Source organism: Periplaneta americana, chromosome 15 (assembly GCF_040183065.1).
Source record: "Periplaneta americana isolate PAMFEO1 chromosome 15, P.americana_PAMFEO1_priV1, whole genome shotgun sequence".
Taxonomy (NCBI): Eukaryota; Metazoa; Arthropoda; class Insecta; order Blattodea; family Blattidae; genus Periplaneta; species Periplaneta americana.
In genome coordinates this window covers 842942-856132 of record NC_091131.1, presented here as the reverse complement: position 1 = coordinate 856132, position 13191 = coordinate 842942, and the positions used below count along the sequence as shown (strand labels likewise).

Here is a 13191-nt window from a genome sequence, read left to right as displayed (position 1 = left end):
TTCAGCCTCGGCAATTCATTTCTCCCCCTGTATTCCTATTTCTCTCTTTTCTATCCCTCTCTCCTTCTCTCCCCCACTAATCACAATTTTGAGCCTTCTCGCAGGACAGTTTATTTGCACTTGCAGTCCAGTGTTGTCAACTCAACATGAATACTGTAGCACAGAGTGGTGAAAGAAATATTATTAAGCAAGTAATAGCATTTTGCATAAGTCAATCAGCGTCATTAGACCTACTTAAATTAAATTATGAACAAGTAATAATTAACCTTACAGTATTATAAGCAATATTCAAGAGACATGATACTGTTTGACGGAAGTTTGGCAATATCCCTATTCGGCAAGGTTCGTGGCCTGCTGTTTGGCATAGTGGGAGAGAAACGGGTGGAATGGGGTGAGTAGAGGCGTTAACTTTTCAAAGAACGACGACAGCGCTGAAGGGGCATAGATTCGATGGTCCAACAATACATTGGCAACATGATTATACAGTTAGAATTTCGCAGTAACACATTTTCGAACATGAACAACAGTATTTTGAGAGGCATATATTTTAGAATTAATACAGTGTTTGAGTGTTATTTTCAGTTGCCTTACATACATGCACATACTACATTAGCAATACAACAAAAGTATCATTGAATTTCATTTTGATCTTTTTTTCCTACTTCTTTGCACAAAATATAGTTGAGAATGTGAAAAACACGCAGTTTTTAAGTTAATGTCTGCAACTTTGAGCAACTGTCCTTAAGGTTAATTTTAATATGGCCATTACAAATGCTAGTCGCACTGAAATTGTGGTTACTTAAAATCGAAGGGCATGTTAGTGGGTATCATAGTAATGCATGGGATAAAAACATCTTCTCGTTTCGTTTTGCCATTAATATTGTTACTTCTATTATTACGTTTTGAATGAGTTTTTCACACCAATTCTTGTTTCATTGCATAATTTTGGTGGGTCAGTATTTCGCAATAGTATTATTAGTGATTCAATATTAAGTATTAAATTATATGGTAGCAATCCTTGTGGTTACAAAGAATTCAAGAATTCAGTTGGATAAAACACAGTCTGCTCACTATCTACAACTGCATCGAAAAATTCATAATACGGTCCTGGACTGTGTAAAGATACTTATTACATGAATTATCTAATTTTAGCCTTCATGATGTGTACCAACACCGTTATTTAATTTCGTGTTATAATTTCCATGGCCTGAGACAATAATAAAAAACTATTGACTATAGAAGATTGCATTTTAATATTATATATGAATGTTTGATCGTATTTATTTCTTAATTAATTTAACGTCCATTTGCACAATTTTAATGTAGTCTATGTTTTTCTCCTGGTTATGAAGGTTAAATGTGCAAACTTTGGCACATATTGGTCAAAGCGTATAGATTTGTATAGAGAACATACACACATACCTACATAACCACATTCAATTTTATATATATTAAGATTGAATAAAGTTGTGCTGAGGACAGCGCCCTGGGATAGAGCTCGATATGTTTGTAACTAGGAAGTGAGTTATTGAATTTAGTAGCAATGAATCTTTGACTAAGGAATTCTGATATCCATCTGAACATACTGCTGGAGACACATAATTTCTGGAGTTTTAGTAATAGTTTACTTCTCCAAACAGTCATATGCCAATTGAAAGATTACATAAAATGTAAAGCAATGGAATACAGTACACGATTATGATAATTATGAAGTGCCAAAGGACATGGAACTATAAAGAAACATTGTTTATAAAAACAGAACTACGACTGTTGACTTCCAGCCACTTCTAAAATCTCGCATTCCCCCATTTTTAAGCAGATTAAGTGAACTTTGGACCAGATTAACAGATCGCTACTTACCTTAACATTGAAGACTGAGGAGTGAGGGTCGCTTGGAGCCTAGTTCACGAGATGTCTCCAAGTTCTGGCCGTCGCCTGCAAGTATCTTTTTATGTCTATTCTTCATCTCCACAGTAGTCTTCTTCGGTTGCAACCAACTTGTCAAAAGTCGTCAAACTTGCAGACATCAGTATTCCTCGTTGCTAGGCCCAATTTCCAAGACGAGATACATTCAGAATTTCGATTTGTGAGAGTAATTATTGATGCATGGCGTAAAGTTCATTCACACTTAAAATGGATATATAAAATCTTCTGTCAAATTAAAAATTCCAGATATCATTTTCCACCATTAGCGTGTGAGATACATGCACCACCCCATTCTGAAACTGAGACAAACCTTTTATTTTCTTTCAATTTGCTTGAGTCAGGGCTTACCATCCTTCAGCTCAAATCACATAACATCTACAACTAAGTTACAGTACAGTCACACAAAAGTAGCATCCAGTACCAGTATCTCCTTTAAACATATAACTGAAATCGAAGTAGAATATAAAAATTCCTGGTAAACCTTCACAAGAAAACTATATTTTTCACTTTCCTTAAAAAAAAAAACATATCTAAAGGATGTGGTTAAATTATCTCATTTTACAACGTTAGATTTAAAAAAGAGAAAATTCATGAAAAGTGTAAGCTATTTTATCTAACACTCATCAATCAGTGTCAACTACCCAAACCTGTCACACACAACAGTATCGTATACACATTTGGACTAGTTTCACAGCAACTTTACTATCTTTTCTTTGATACTAGATGTCGTTATGACAGGATCTCCGACTACTCAGCTCCACATCATAAATGCTTTCATACAAGAAAAATGCAAGAGCAAATGAACCTAACAAGAACGCCGGCACGGGTGGGGTGCAGTGATCAAAATTATGCGAGACATCATCAAAAAGCATAAAAGTGCTGCATTAAACTGGTTAAAGCCTTGATAACAAAATTACTAACTACTCTTTTCATGTTTAAAAGTATTTGGAAACTGCTGACTCGACCTAAAGTAAAGAATTCGTTCTCCACGTACAAATCTTGTTACTCAATTATTTCAAATGACGATGACTTTTTTTTTTTTTTGCAAATGATAGAATGCATCTTTTCGTGCAGAAATTAATTGTGAAATCCATTTCACTCTAGCACTCCCAGATTTAAGAAAAAACAACGCTATTTAAGTTTCGACTATGTTCAGAGTAGCCATTCTCAGCCCACCCACATGTTAACATATCACCATTCTCAACTGACCCACATGTCGACATAATATCTTCTTTTATAATTACGAACCAACCTAAAAGTTAAACAGACTCATTTTGTATGAGTCTTATACTCTCTTCAAATGGCATATTTATGTTGTTTCAATGCCTTGCACCTAGCAATGAAGCCATTAGCATTCGTGCTCTCCAATACTTCTGGGCTAAAGTGTCTTCTGCAGACAGTGCATTGCAGTCTTCAACTCTCGACTGTTGCACAATGGTGAATTCAGAATTTGTAGTTTATGTAAGTGGCTTGCCAAGCAATCGTGCCCCATCTTGTGGGATTACTTCTGGGTTCAAGATTAGGGTGATGGTATGTTCATTAGACGTCATAAAACATCCCAAATTATACTTTGAGCTGCACTTACCTGATGTGCTTTGCATTAATTTATAAATTCCACATTTCTGCAGTTAGCTGTTTTAGGAATAGGAATGTCTGCGTGGGATTTACTTCAATGAACAAATTTAGTTGCGTTAAGTGTTTGTTTCTATGAAGAACAGCTTATTATCAGTTGGGTTCAGTGATCTGAAAATGTCTCGTCACCATGTCAATTCTTCAGACATCCTTGTTACGTATGCAGAAAGTTACACAATAAACACAAACTGCAACACCTTTAGTGCTATATTTTGGTGCAGGGTAGGAAACCAACAGAAAAAATGGGCTCTTCATTTGTGGTCCAAACTGTGCATCTCACTTAGAGCACAGTTAAAAAACAAAAACGGAAAATTCCAATGCCACTTGCAATTCCTGTGGTGTAAGCACTGCCTCACCAAGGATTCGTCTGCCCAAACAAAGTTATTACCAGGAGAAAAAATGACATAGGCTATACGATCCATTGCTTGATGAAGCTAGGAATCATTAAAAACTTCGTAAAAGTGCTTGATAGAGATCACCTACTTCATCACTGAAAGCAAAATAAAAAAAGGGTGTATTTGTTGGACTTCAAATTAGAGATTTAATGCAAGATGAGCAAGTTGACAGAATTTCGATTGCATTGAAATTAGAAGCATTCCTGGCTTTCAAAAATATTTGTGTGAATTTATTAGGCAATAAATAAAAAAATTATATTACAGTTAAAACTCTGATAGAAGCGTACAGGACACATCTCTAAAAATTCATTTATAGTAGGCCTATTCAAACTTAAGACTATCGGCCATGTCAATGACAAACACAGTGAATGTTTCAATCAAGACATTAATGAAACACATTAAGTTACCAGGAGAGGTGGAAACCCAACATGTTCGCAGATTATTGCTGGACACTTATGCGGGAAATGTCAGAGAAACACAGAAATGAAGTGAATCCATCCAGAAGCTGAAAATGATAACCTGCTATGCTATTTCTTGCTTTTCATTGCATTGGCATAAAATATTTTCATTATAATCTAATCTTAAAAATTTTAAACTCAATTCTTCAAAAATATACAGGTGTCATGCAAGCTTTGAGGCTTGTATTTCAGTTTAGCACATGAAAAAACATGAAATCTCAATTTCATGCAAACAAAGAAAAAGTTTCAAATCAAATTTTGTTTAAAAAAATTGTTGAAGCCAAATTTTGTTTATCAGTATACTGGTAACAAAGAAGCTCAAACATGAAACCTTACCTTTCAGCATCACATAAAAAATATTTACTTAAGTTCAGTCTACAGTATTCCAATATTTCTTCACTCTTCCATTATTGCCAAAGAAAAATGAAACGCTGTTCACTCTCAATCCCTTAAATAAAAGGATCTATCATGTTAAAGTTCTCATAAGAAGTGCGGGAATGAATGCGATGCTGCAGAAAGTTTATTTCAAAACACGCTCTGCAGCATCCACAGCAGAGTAAAAGTATTCTTATAATGCTACGTACCTATCTGTGAACATTCCTCTTCCCCGCAAAATTGGTGACCTCTAAATTTTATCATACTCTTTCCTTACGTAAAATGTAGCTACCAATATGATGTCAGTGTGTTAAAAAATGCAAGTTTTAATTCAGAAAGATAACGTAGGCCTATATCCCAGTACTTAGCCATAATTATCCTTCTGCACACACTGTCTTAATTGAAAAAGGAAAAGCTCCAACTAACAAAATGATGATGATAATGATACTGTATTTTTCATGAAAACAACACCACAGGCACAATTTTCTTTTGCCTGATTGGCTTCTGTGAGATGTATGTAGCGATAAACACGAGGTTTTAGTTTGCAGCCACAAACACTTTCAACATAAAAACAGGGTACGAATTAACGGGGGTGGGGGGGACTTTCCCCCTGTTGAAAAGTTATCCCCCTTTCATAAATTCATATTAACATCCCCCGCCAGGGATAACTTCTATCCCCCTCACAAAATAGAACTGTTTTAATACGAGTAGACTTTATAAGGTACAGTATAAAGTAAGCAAATAAAATAATATTGATGTATTATCATCACCAACAAGCTGACAACACTCAATAACTTAGGAATTACACATCTTACCTTAAGCCTGCTCATGGATATAATTATTAAAATAATCAAAATGCAACAGAACCAACTCAGTGCAACAAAGCGTTGAGCAGTATTGAATGAGGATAATAATAATTTTATGTATGGTATTCTCTATCTAGAATCGTTTTCACAAAACTCGTTATTTTTAAAGACAACTCTTTTCTAAAATACACAACTGTAGATACCGAGTTTTGAAAAATCTCTTCTATTTCAAGATCAATTTACTGATATACTTACCAACTTTAGCTTAATTCTGATAGCACCATTGGATTCTCCTGACCCAAAAACATAAGGATACACTAAAACCTCAAATTCGAAAAAAATGTAGATAACGAGTTTTGTGAAAACGCCCCTCATTCTATCCCCCTCCCCTCATCAGAAATCTTAATTCGCACCCTGCATAAAAATTGATTGGTACTGGATACTTACCTATATATTCTAATGCACTCCCTCTCCACCACTTCTCATTAATTAGGCCTACCAATATAAGATGCTAGAGGTCCAAAACCCTAGGCCAACTAGAGAAATGGTCAGTTTCCATAGTATTACTTTCTGGATCTCTCGAGTAACAGTGCATTCGAATATATAGTTAAGTAGTCTATCAAACGATTTTTATAGTGAAAGTATTTGTGGCTACATGCATTTCACAGAAGCCAATGAAACAAAAGAAGATTGTGCTTTCTTTGGTGTAGCTTTTCTGGAGAGTTTAGATATGGGATAAATTTCAGAACACGGATACCTTTCTTTTCCTCTTACTCCAAAATTCCAACTTTGTACACACAAAATAAATTATTAGCACGGAAAAGTGCCTTTTCGTAAGCATGATCATGCGCATTCGACAAACACGGACAAATCTGCTTCTTTTAGTATTATAAGATAATTGTGTTTACACGGGTAACGCTCTGTAGCTTGGTAACTCAAAGTCGCTCCTAACCTACAAATTTTGTTGACACAGTAATAAAATATGGGGCTGGACGTGTTTACATGGCTAACGCTATGTAGCTTGGTAAACTTACTCAGAATCACTCCTAACCTACAAATTTTGTTGACAAAGTAATAAAATGTCCCAGAACACAAAACAGCTGCAAGTTTTTGTTAACAATAATTAACATTCTTACACTATAGGCCTACCTGGATAATGATTTTGCAATAAATAGGCTTATCTTTGGCCTGGCACAGGCCTACCCATTTCGAAATTTGTGAAATATTCCATTTGTTGCGAAACCTGTCATCTCGCCTACCAAGTCTACTTCACCTATAAAATAATTTACACACATCGTTTTCACTATAAATTTGGACAGTGTTCAGTAAAAGCAACACATACTACTGTAGGCCTACATCAAGAAGTAAGTTCCTAGCTGGGTGCAGTTCCAATATAACCACAGCAAGAAACATTCTGAAATACAATAGGTACTGCTGAAATATCCTCAGTAAATTTATTACCCAAAGTAATATTTTATAGAAACCTGTAAAGGATTGTCGTCAATAAGGTATGCACATGTACCCTATACTCTCTTACAATCACTCTTAAAATACTTATATCTTCGACATACGAAAGCTAAATTGCACAGCTATTAATCACCACACAATCCCAATATCGCGAGCAATGAATCACGTTACATATAAATTCAAATAAACGTAGATATATACAAAATTATGACATCACAATTTGGGACTTTACTTTTCAACACCTGTAACGCAACTTCCCCAAAGCTTACAAAAATAACAAATTATGGCTTATCATGAAAGGCTGCATCAGCACACTATTCTTCGATAAAAACTGAGGTATTATTCCGTTAAAATACATCGTCATTTAGCAACGTCAAAGAATGATATATTTAACTGCAAGACATTTACATGATATAAAATGGAAGTTCTTGCTTAGAAGTCAAATGAGCCGATTGCGAAACTCTCACAACGGAAATGAAAACCTGTAACATGTCGGGGACTTCTTTATAAAACATGTACAAACACGAACCACTCTGCAAAATGTAAATCCAAATTAAATATTCCCTCACCTAAGTGTTTTGAAGGGATGATGTTTCACCCCGTTCCGACCCAACACACCCCACTAGATATTAAACATGGCTGATTGGTTGGATTGGTTCAAGCAAGAGTTCCCGAACAATGGCGCCTCAATAAACGCTAGCGCTAGTCTCTTTGCGCGCGAAATCTGCGTACTGAACGCATCAGTGACCAGTGACCTTCATTTATTTAGCTATTCAGTCTAGGCAGACTGCTGTGCAATAGAGAAGTTCATCTAATACTATTGTACTTGTATACGAACTCTCTCTTAAAATGAAATAAGGAGTACCAAATGCTATAGTGCGAAAGTACAAACTATGAAACACTCTAAGATATTATGCATATACTATAGGTCCTATTAATTCGATGATCAGTGTGGTGTAGTAAATATGGATATTTGAAACCTGCAATGTCTGCCTATAATATAGGTTACTAGGTGTCTTTGGAATGAATACATATTTTGTAGTGGATGATAGGATGGTTCTAGGCAATCATTTTAATGACAGGAACATGGATTCCTCAACGCGTTATGTCATCATCGCGCTACTACGCGAAAAAAAAAAAGATATCCTTTCGCCTAAAGGTTAGACAGCCTGCGGTGCAATAGTGTGTACCTGGCAGTCTACTTTCGTGCTCGCTTCACGTTGTTTTAACATAGTCATCAGATTATTTGTAAGTTTTGACTCGACGAATGTATCATCCTCCAGCACTTGTTCCTTTCAGAATCAACCATTGTTGTTTTAGTTGGTTACTTAACGACATTGTAACAGCTACTAGGTTATTTAACTTAGGCCTACCGTCGATGGGATTTGGTGATTGCAAGAGGAGGCCGAAGATTCGCCGTAGATTACCCGTCATTCGCCTTATGCTTGGGTAAAACTCGGAAAAGACAACCAGGTAAACAGTTTGAGCAGGAATTGAACCTATGTCCGAGCGCAGCTCCTGATCAGCAGACAAACGCGCCTATCGTCAGCTACGCCGGAGCTCAACCATCGTCATAGGCTTTTTATACAGAATTAAGCTATAATTAAACGTAAGGGATTTAATTAAACCATTTTTAATTAGGGCAATCTGCTTCAAGTTAGGTATCTGACATGAGGGCACTGGCGTTTCAAAATTAACGTGGACACAGGTAAATAACCCTACCTGCCACTGAAATTCACTCCTTATGGTTCCACCCCTATTTGAAGTTATAATAGTGTTTCTTTTATGTGAAATGCGTTTTTTGATATACTTGACTTGCAAACAAAATTTTAGCATGCGTACTGTAGGGCATGCAAAGTTTCACATGGATACGCCTGGCCCTTTTTTTTGCGTGGAGTCTGTACATATACTGTTCAAATCAGAGTACCTTTGAAGCTATGCGATGTCGCAAGAAAGAGGCACATTAAAGCGAGATTTTCATGCATGTTGTCGACATTGATGGGTATACTCCTCTACTTTCGCGGAAGAAGTGCAACAGATTTTTAATAGGTAACAATCCTTCAACAAAGTTGCAAACGCTCGTAACTGTTTAATCGTCATCCCCACGAGCTTCATAAGATGCAGTCACTTGGGCCAAATTACTTTCTTCCACGTGGTTTAGAACAAAGAATGTTAATTCCGAACTTAACAAGCATACTTCTGTGGACTAACGAGGCGAAGTTCTCTTGAGAATAAATTTCTATTCAGTAGAGGTTAAGTCATGTGTGGACCATTGAGAACAGAATAGAAGGAAGTACTCTAGGTGTGGACCAAAGCCAGTTCTTGTGCTGTAACTGGTAGCAGTTATTGTTTAGGCTGGCATGATTCACAACGTTGTGTTGAGGCCTCATATCCATCCATCACGTCTAAATGAGGTTTCTTGCGTAGTCTTCCTCCATGAGGTATTGACAGTTTTTCTTAAAGAAGAATGTGCTTTAAACACAATCGAGCTTTTCCTCCACGCTAGTGATGGAGTGTGATTTGCAGACCTGTGATTTTGTCACTGGTTCCGACTGTGACTATAGGCTAGTTTCAAAATCACAGCTCAGAGAAATCGCCATCTCAGACCGATAGGTGATTCATAGGTATGGCAACTGATGTAGGCAACATGCTACATGCACGACAGCTCTAGAGTCCAGACAACTGAAAGTAGCAACATTAACTTGTAGGACAACATATCTTGGATGTAGACCTAATTATAATCTCACTCTAGAGATTAACGGGGGCAACTCTTTGATACTGAAGCTATATGCACTTGCTATTCTGCTACAAATGACTCACCTTCGTAAACATTATTGGAACACATACAGATAATTCAGGTGAGAGTGTTTTTTATTTTTAGTATAATCGCTGTGCTAATCACTACTGTTTATAAAAGACATGGCAGCCGGTATGCAAATTCAATTCCCAGAAGAACATAACCATAAACAGATTGTGGCTTGTGATGGGAAACATTGTATGTTTTAATTATGTTGCTAATTTATAGTCCATATTGCTAAAGACGGTTAATTTAGAAAAAATTAATGATTAACACTCATTACTGATTTCTATAAAAGTCTAAAATAATTGAATATTATAGAATATGTGAAAGAAAAGACCGAACGTATCACTGATCACCTGTTAGAATTAATAGTTTGGGTCTCACAACGATGATTTGTGTTCAGTACATTATGGGCTGTACTGTGACTTTTGATTGTAATGTTCGGATTCATTCTGGTTTTGTTCAGTTATAAATTACTCCTTAATTTTGTAAAATGACCACGAATTGAAGAACCCAGACAAGCTGGAACTTGCAGCAATAAGAAACTTGTACATTACGGCTGATGATGACATTAGGCCTACCATTTGAATGTGGCATGTATTGCCTGCCACCATCTTTAATGAATGCCAGGGTGTTACAACATTCGCAATTGCCAAGAATCATCTGAACACAAAAATCACAGTGACAAATCGCTATTATCAGCGATTTTTCCAGAGCAGTAACAGCAAAATCCTGTCACACCCTATCTCTACTCCACTGTATTGGCTGTGGTGGTCCAGTTCATTTACCAGGAAGATCACCTGATCTTACACCACGAGGAAATACAAGCCTTTTGTGTTTCAGAAGAAAAACTTGTGACGTAATAAAAGGTTAACTTATGTATTTTTCAATGTTCTTCAGATCATAGGCAATACATAGTCTGGAGCACACTTCGAAAGAGTTTGAATAAAAGCTGATTCTTTTTATGCTGCTTTCTTCTCTATGTAGACATCGTGGATTTTTTACCCCCCACCCCCAATCACATGCTACAGCACCACCAGTTACTTACCTCCAGCTTAAGGGATGGCATCTTTTTATGTCAGGACACCAAACTCCTAAACTTATGATTAATTCTTGACATCCTATCACACCACAAAATGTGTACTTATTTCAAAGACAGGATGCTCCCATTTATGGGAAGTACTGTAGCTTGTCAGTTAATGCGTCGTTGTCATGCTGGTTTTGTACTCACCGTATACGTGTTCGCTGTCCGAGTTTTCTGACATGCCTTTGTAAGAGTGTGTGGTATATTTCTTTGCTTTTAATGATGACTGCATATGCTGGATGTATACAACTTAACGTCCTTTACAAAATCCGTAAATAGTTTATAATGTTTATGAATTGCATTTATAGAGAATATTTAAATGATAGCTTTCATCAGTGGATTAGGTAATGTTGTTGTTGTTTTCTAATGCCAGGCATTTGACCTCTTACACTCCAATATTTTTCAAAGATATTATCATGGTCAGCCACTGAAGCACAGATTTTGAGATGTTCCAAATCAATTTCTTGGTTTGAGTTGCACAATGGACAGTTAGGGGACTGATATATTCCAATGCTATGCAGGTGCTTGGCCAAACAATCATGGCCCGTTGCCAATCTAAATGCAGCTACAGACGATTTTCGTGGTAAATCGGGAATTAACTGTGGATTTTGATGCAGAGAGTTCCATTTTTTCCCTTGGGATTGTGTTACCAAATTTTGTTTGTTGAAGTCTAAGTATATAGATTTAATAAATCTCTTCACAGAGTAATACGTAGATTTAGTAACAGGTCTGTAAGTAGCAGTGCTGTCCTTCTTTGCTAAAGCATCCGCATTCTTGTTTCCCAGGATTCCACAATGGGATGGTATCCATTGGAATACAATTCTTTTATTGAGTGATATTGAGAGAGCATTTTAGTTATTTCTGCTGTTTGAGATGAAGGTGTGTGTTTAGAGACTATTGATAGAATAGCTGCTTTGGAGTCTGACAATATAACTGCATTCCTAAATTTATTGATGTGGCATAGAAGATTCCTGAGACTTTCCCTTATTGCAATGATTAGGTAATGTAAAATGTAACAATAATAATTTTATTACTTTACAACATACGTTTATTTATTAAATCAATAAATTACTTTGATTTAGGCCTATAAATTTAAATTTTACTTCTCACAGATTCATTCTGCTCCACTAAGTTAACCACACTGGAAATAGCACTTGTTGCTCCTGTGCATTTCATTGGTTTTAATACTGTTTTTTATTCTTATTATATGCTAGGCTTGGGGGGGGGGTTAGTGTCCCAAATGGGGGGCTTTGAGGGGGTGGGGGGAGAAATACAAAATTACATTCTGAATTAGACTATAGTTATATTTTGTTCCATAATGTCTGACAGGCAACAAAGGATGGATTCATGTTTTTAAAACTTCGAAAAAAATCGGAATTGAAAATTTTAATGCTCAGTCTTTGATTAATAAGTTTAATGAATTGGAAGTGATTCTGAATGAAGGACGGTAGGTTTGTAGTTTCCTGCGTTTCTCAGCAGTAGTGTAACAAAACTACATGTTCATATGCTAAATTAAGTTGTTTTAACTGTGTTCCAATGTTTTGTCGAAATTAATTTTTACACAGAGGCGTAAGTGTATATCTTAAAGATGTTAAATATCTATTATTATCTCTTGATCATTTTTGTCATGGGAAACTTTTTGAAGTTTGTGCAATAGGCGTGACTAATTTTAAACTTATTCTTGTTTCCATTTATCGTTTTCCAAGTGTGAAATAAATATATTTTTTAATGATTTTGAGGAACTTTTCTTTTTCCTAGATTCATATAACCTGTCGATAGTATGTGTGATATTAATCTAGATGTTAATAATAAGTCATCATACACTATCCAGTTTCAATATACTGAGGTCAACGAATGCCATTACACAAATGTTGTTCCTACTACAGGCAACTCTTGTTTGGACTGTTGTTACTAATATAGCCCGTGAGCTTCTTGATACGGTACTCATGTAATTAAGATTCCATTGTCTGATCATAGTGCTTTGTCAATAACCATCGTTTTTAATGAATCTATATCCAGGTGCAAACATTGTGAGTTAATCAAATTTCGCATTTCTAATGAATACAATTTAAATCTTTTTGTAAACTATTTATGTACAATTGATTGGGATATCATTTTGTGCTTTTGACGAGTTTATGTCTATATTTTGTAAAGGTCTTGATACTTGTTTTCCAATTAAATCAACAAAAACCTCACTGTGTCTCATACATTAGGTTGGTGAACTTAAGTCTTTGAAAAATGCTGTTAC

General features: G+C 35.9%; 1 protein-coding gene across 7 annotated transcripts in view; it reads right to left on the bottom strand.

Moving 5' to 3' along the window:
- LOC138715790 (uncharacterized) overlaps window positions 1-7785 on the bottom strand; it is a 45974-nt gene extending 38189 nt beyond the window's left edge. For 5 of the 7 annotated variants that reach the window (XR_011336572.1, XM_069848865.1, XM_069848866.1 and 2 more), the window contains exons 1-2: window positions 7629-7785; window positions 1861-2225 (exon numbers count right to left, since the gene is read on the bottom strand). Coding sequence is in view for 5 of the 7 variants with exons in the window: in XM_069848866.1 (XP_069704967.1) it covers window positions 1861-1868 (8 nt within the window). In the remaining 2 variants the exon portion in view is untranslated. Of the gene's footprint in view, window positions 1-1860; window positions 2226-7328; window positions 7353-7628 lie in introns of those variants that run through there. The other 2 variants (XM_069848864.1, XM_069848863.1) reach the window with 2 other exon arrangements.
- Window positions 7786-13191: the final 5406 nt, after the last annotated feature.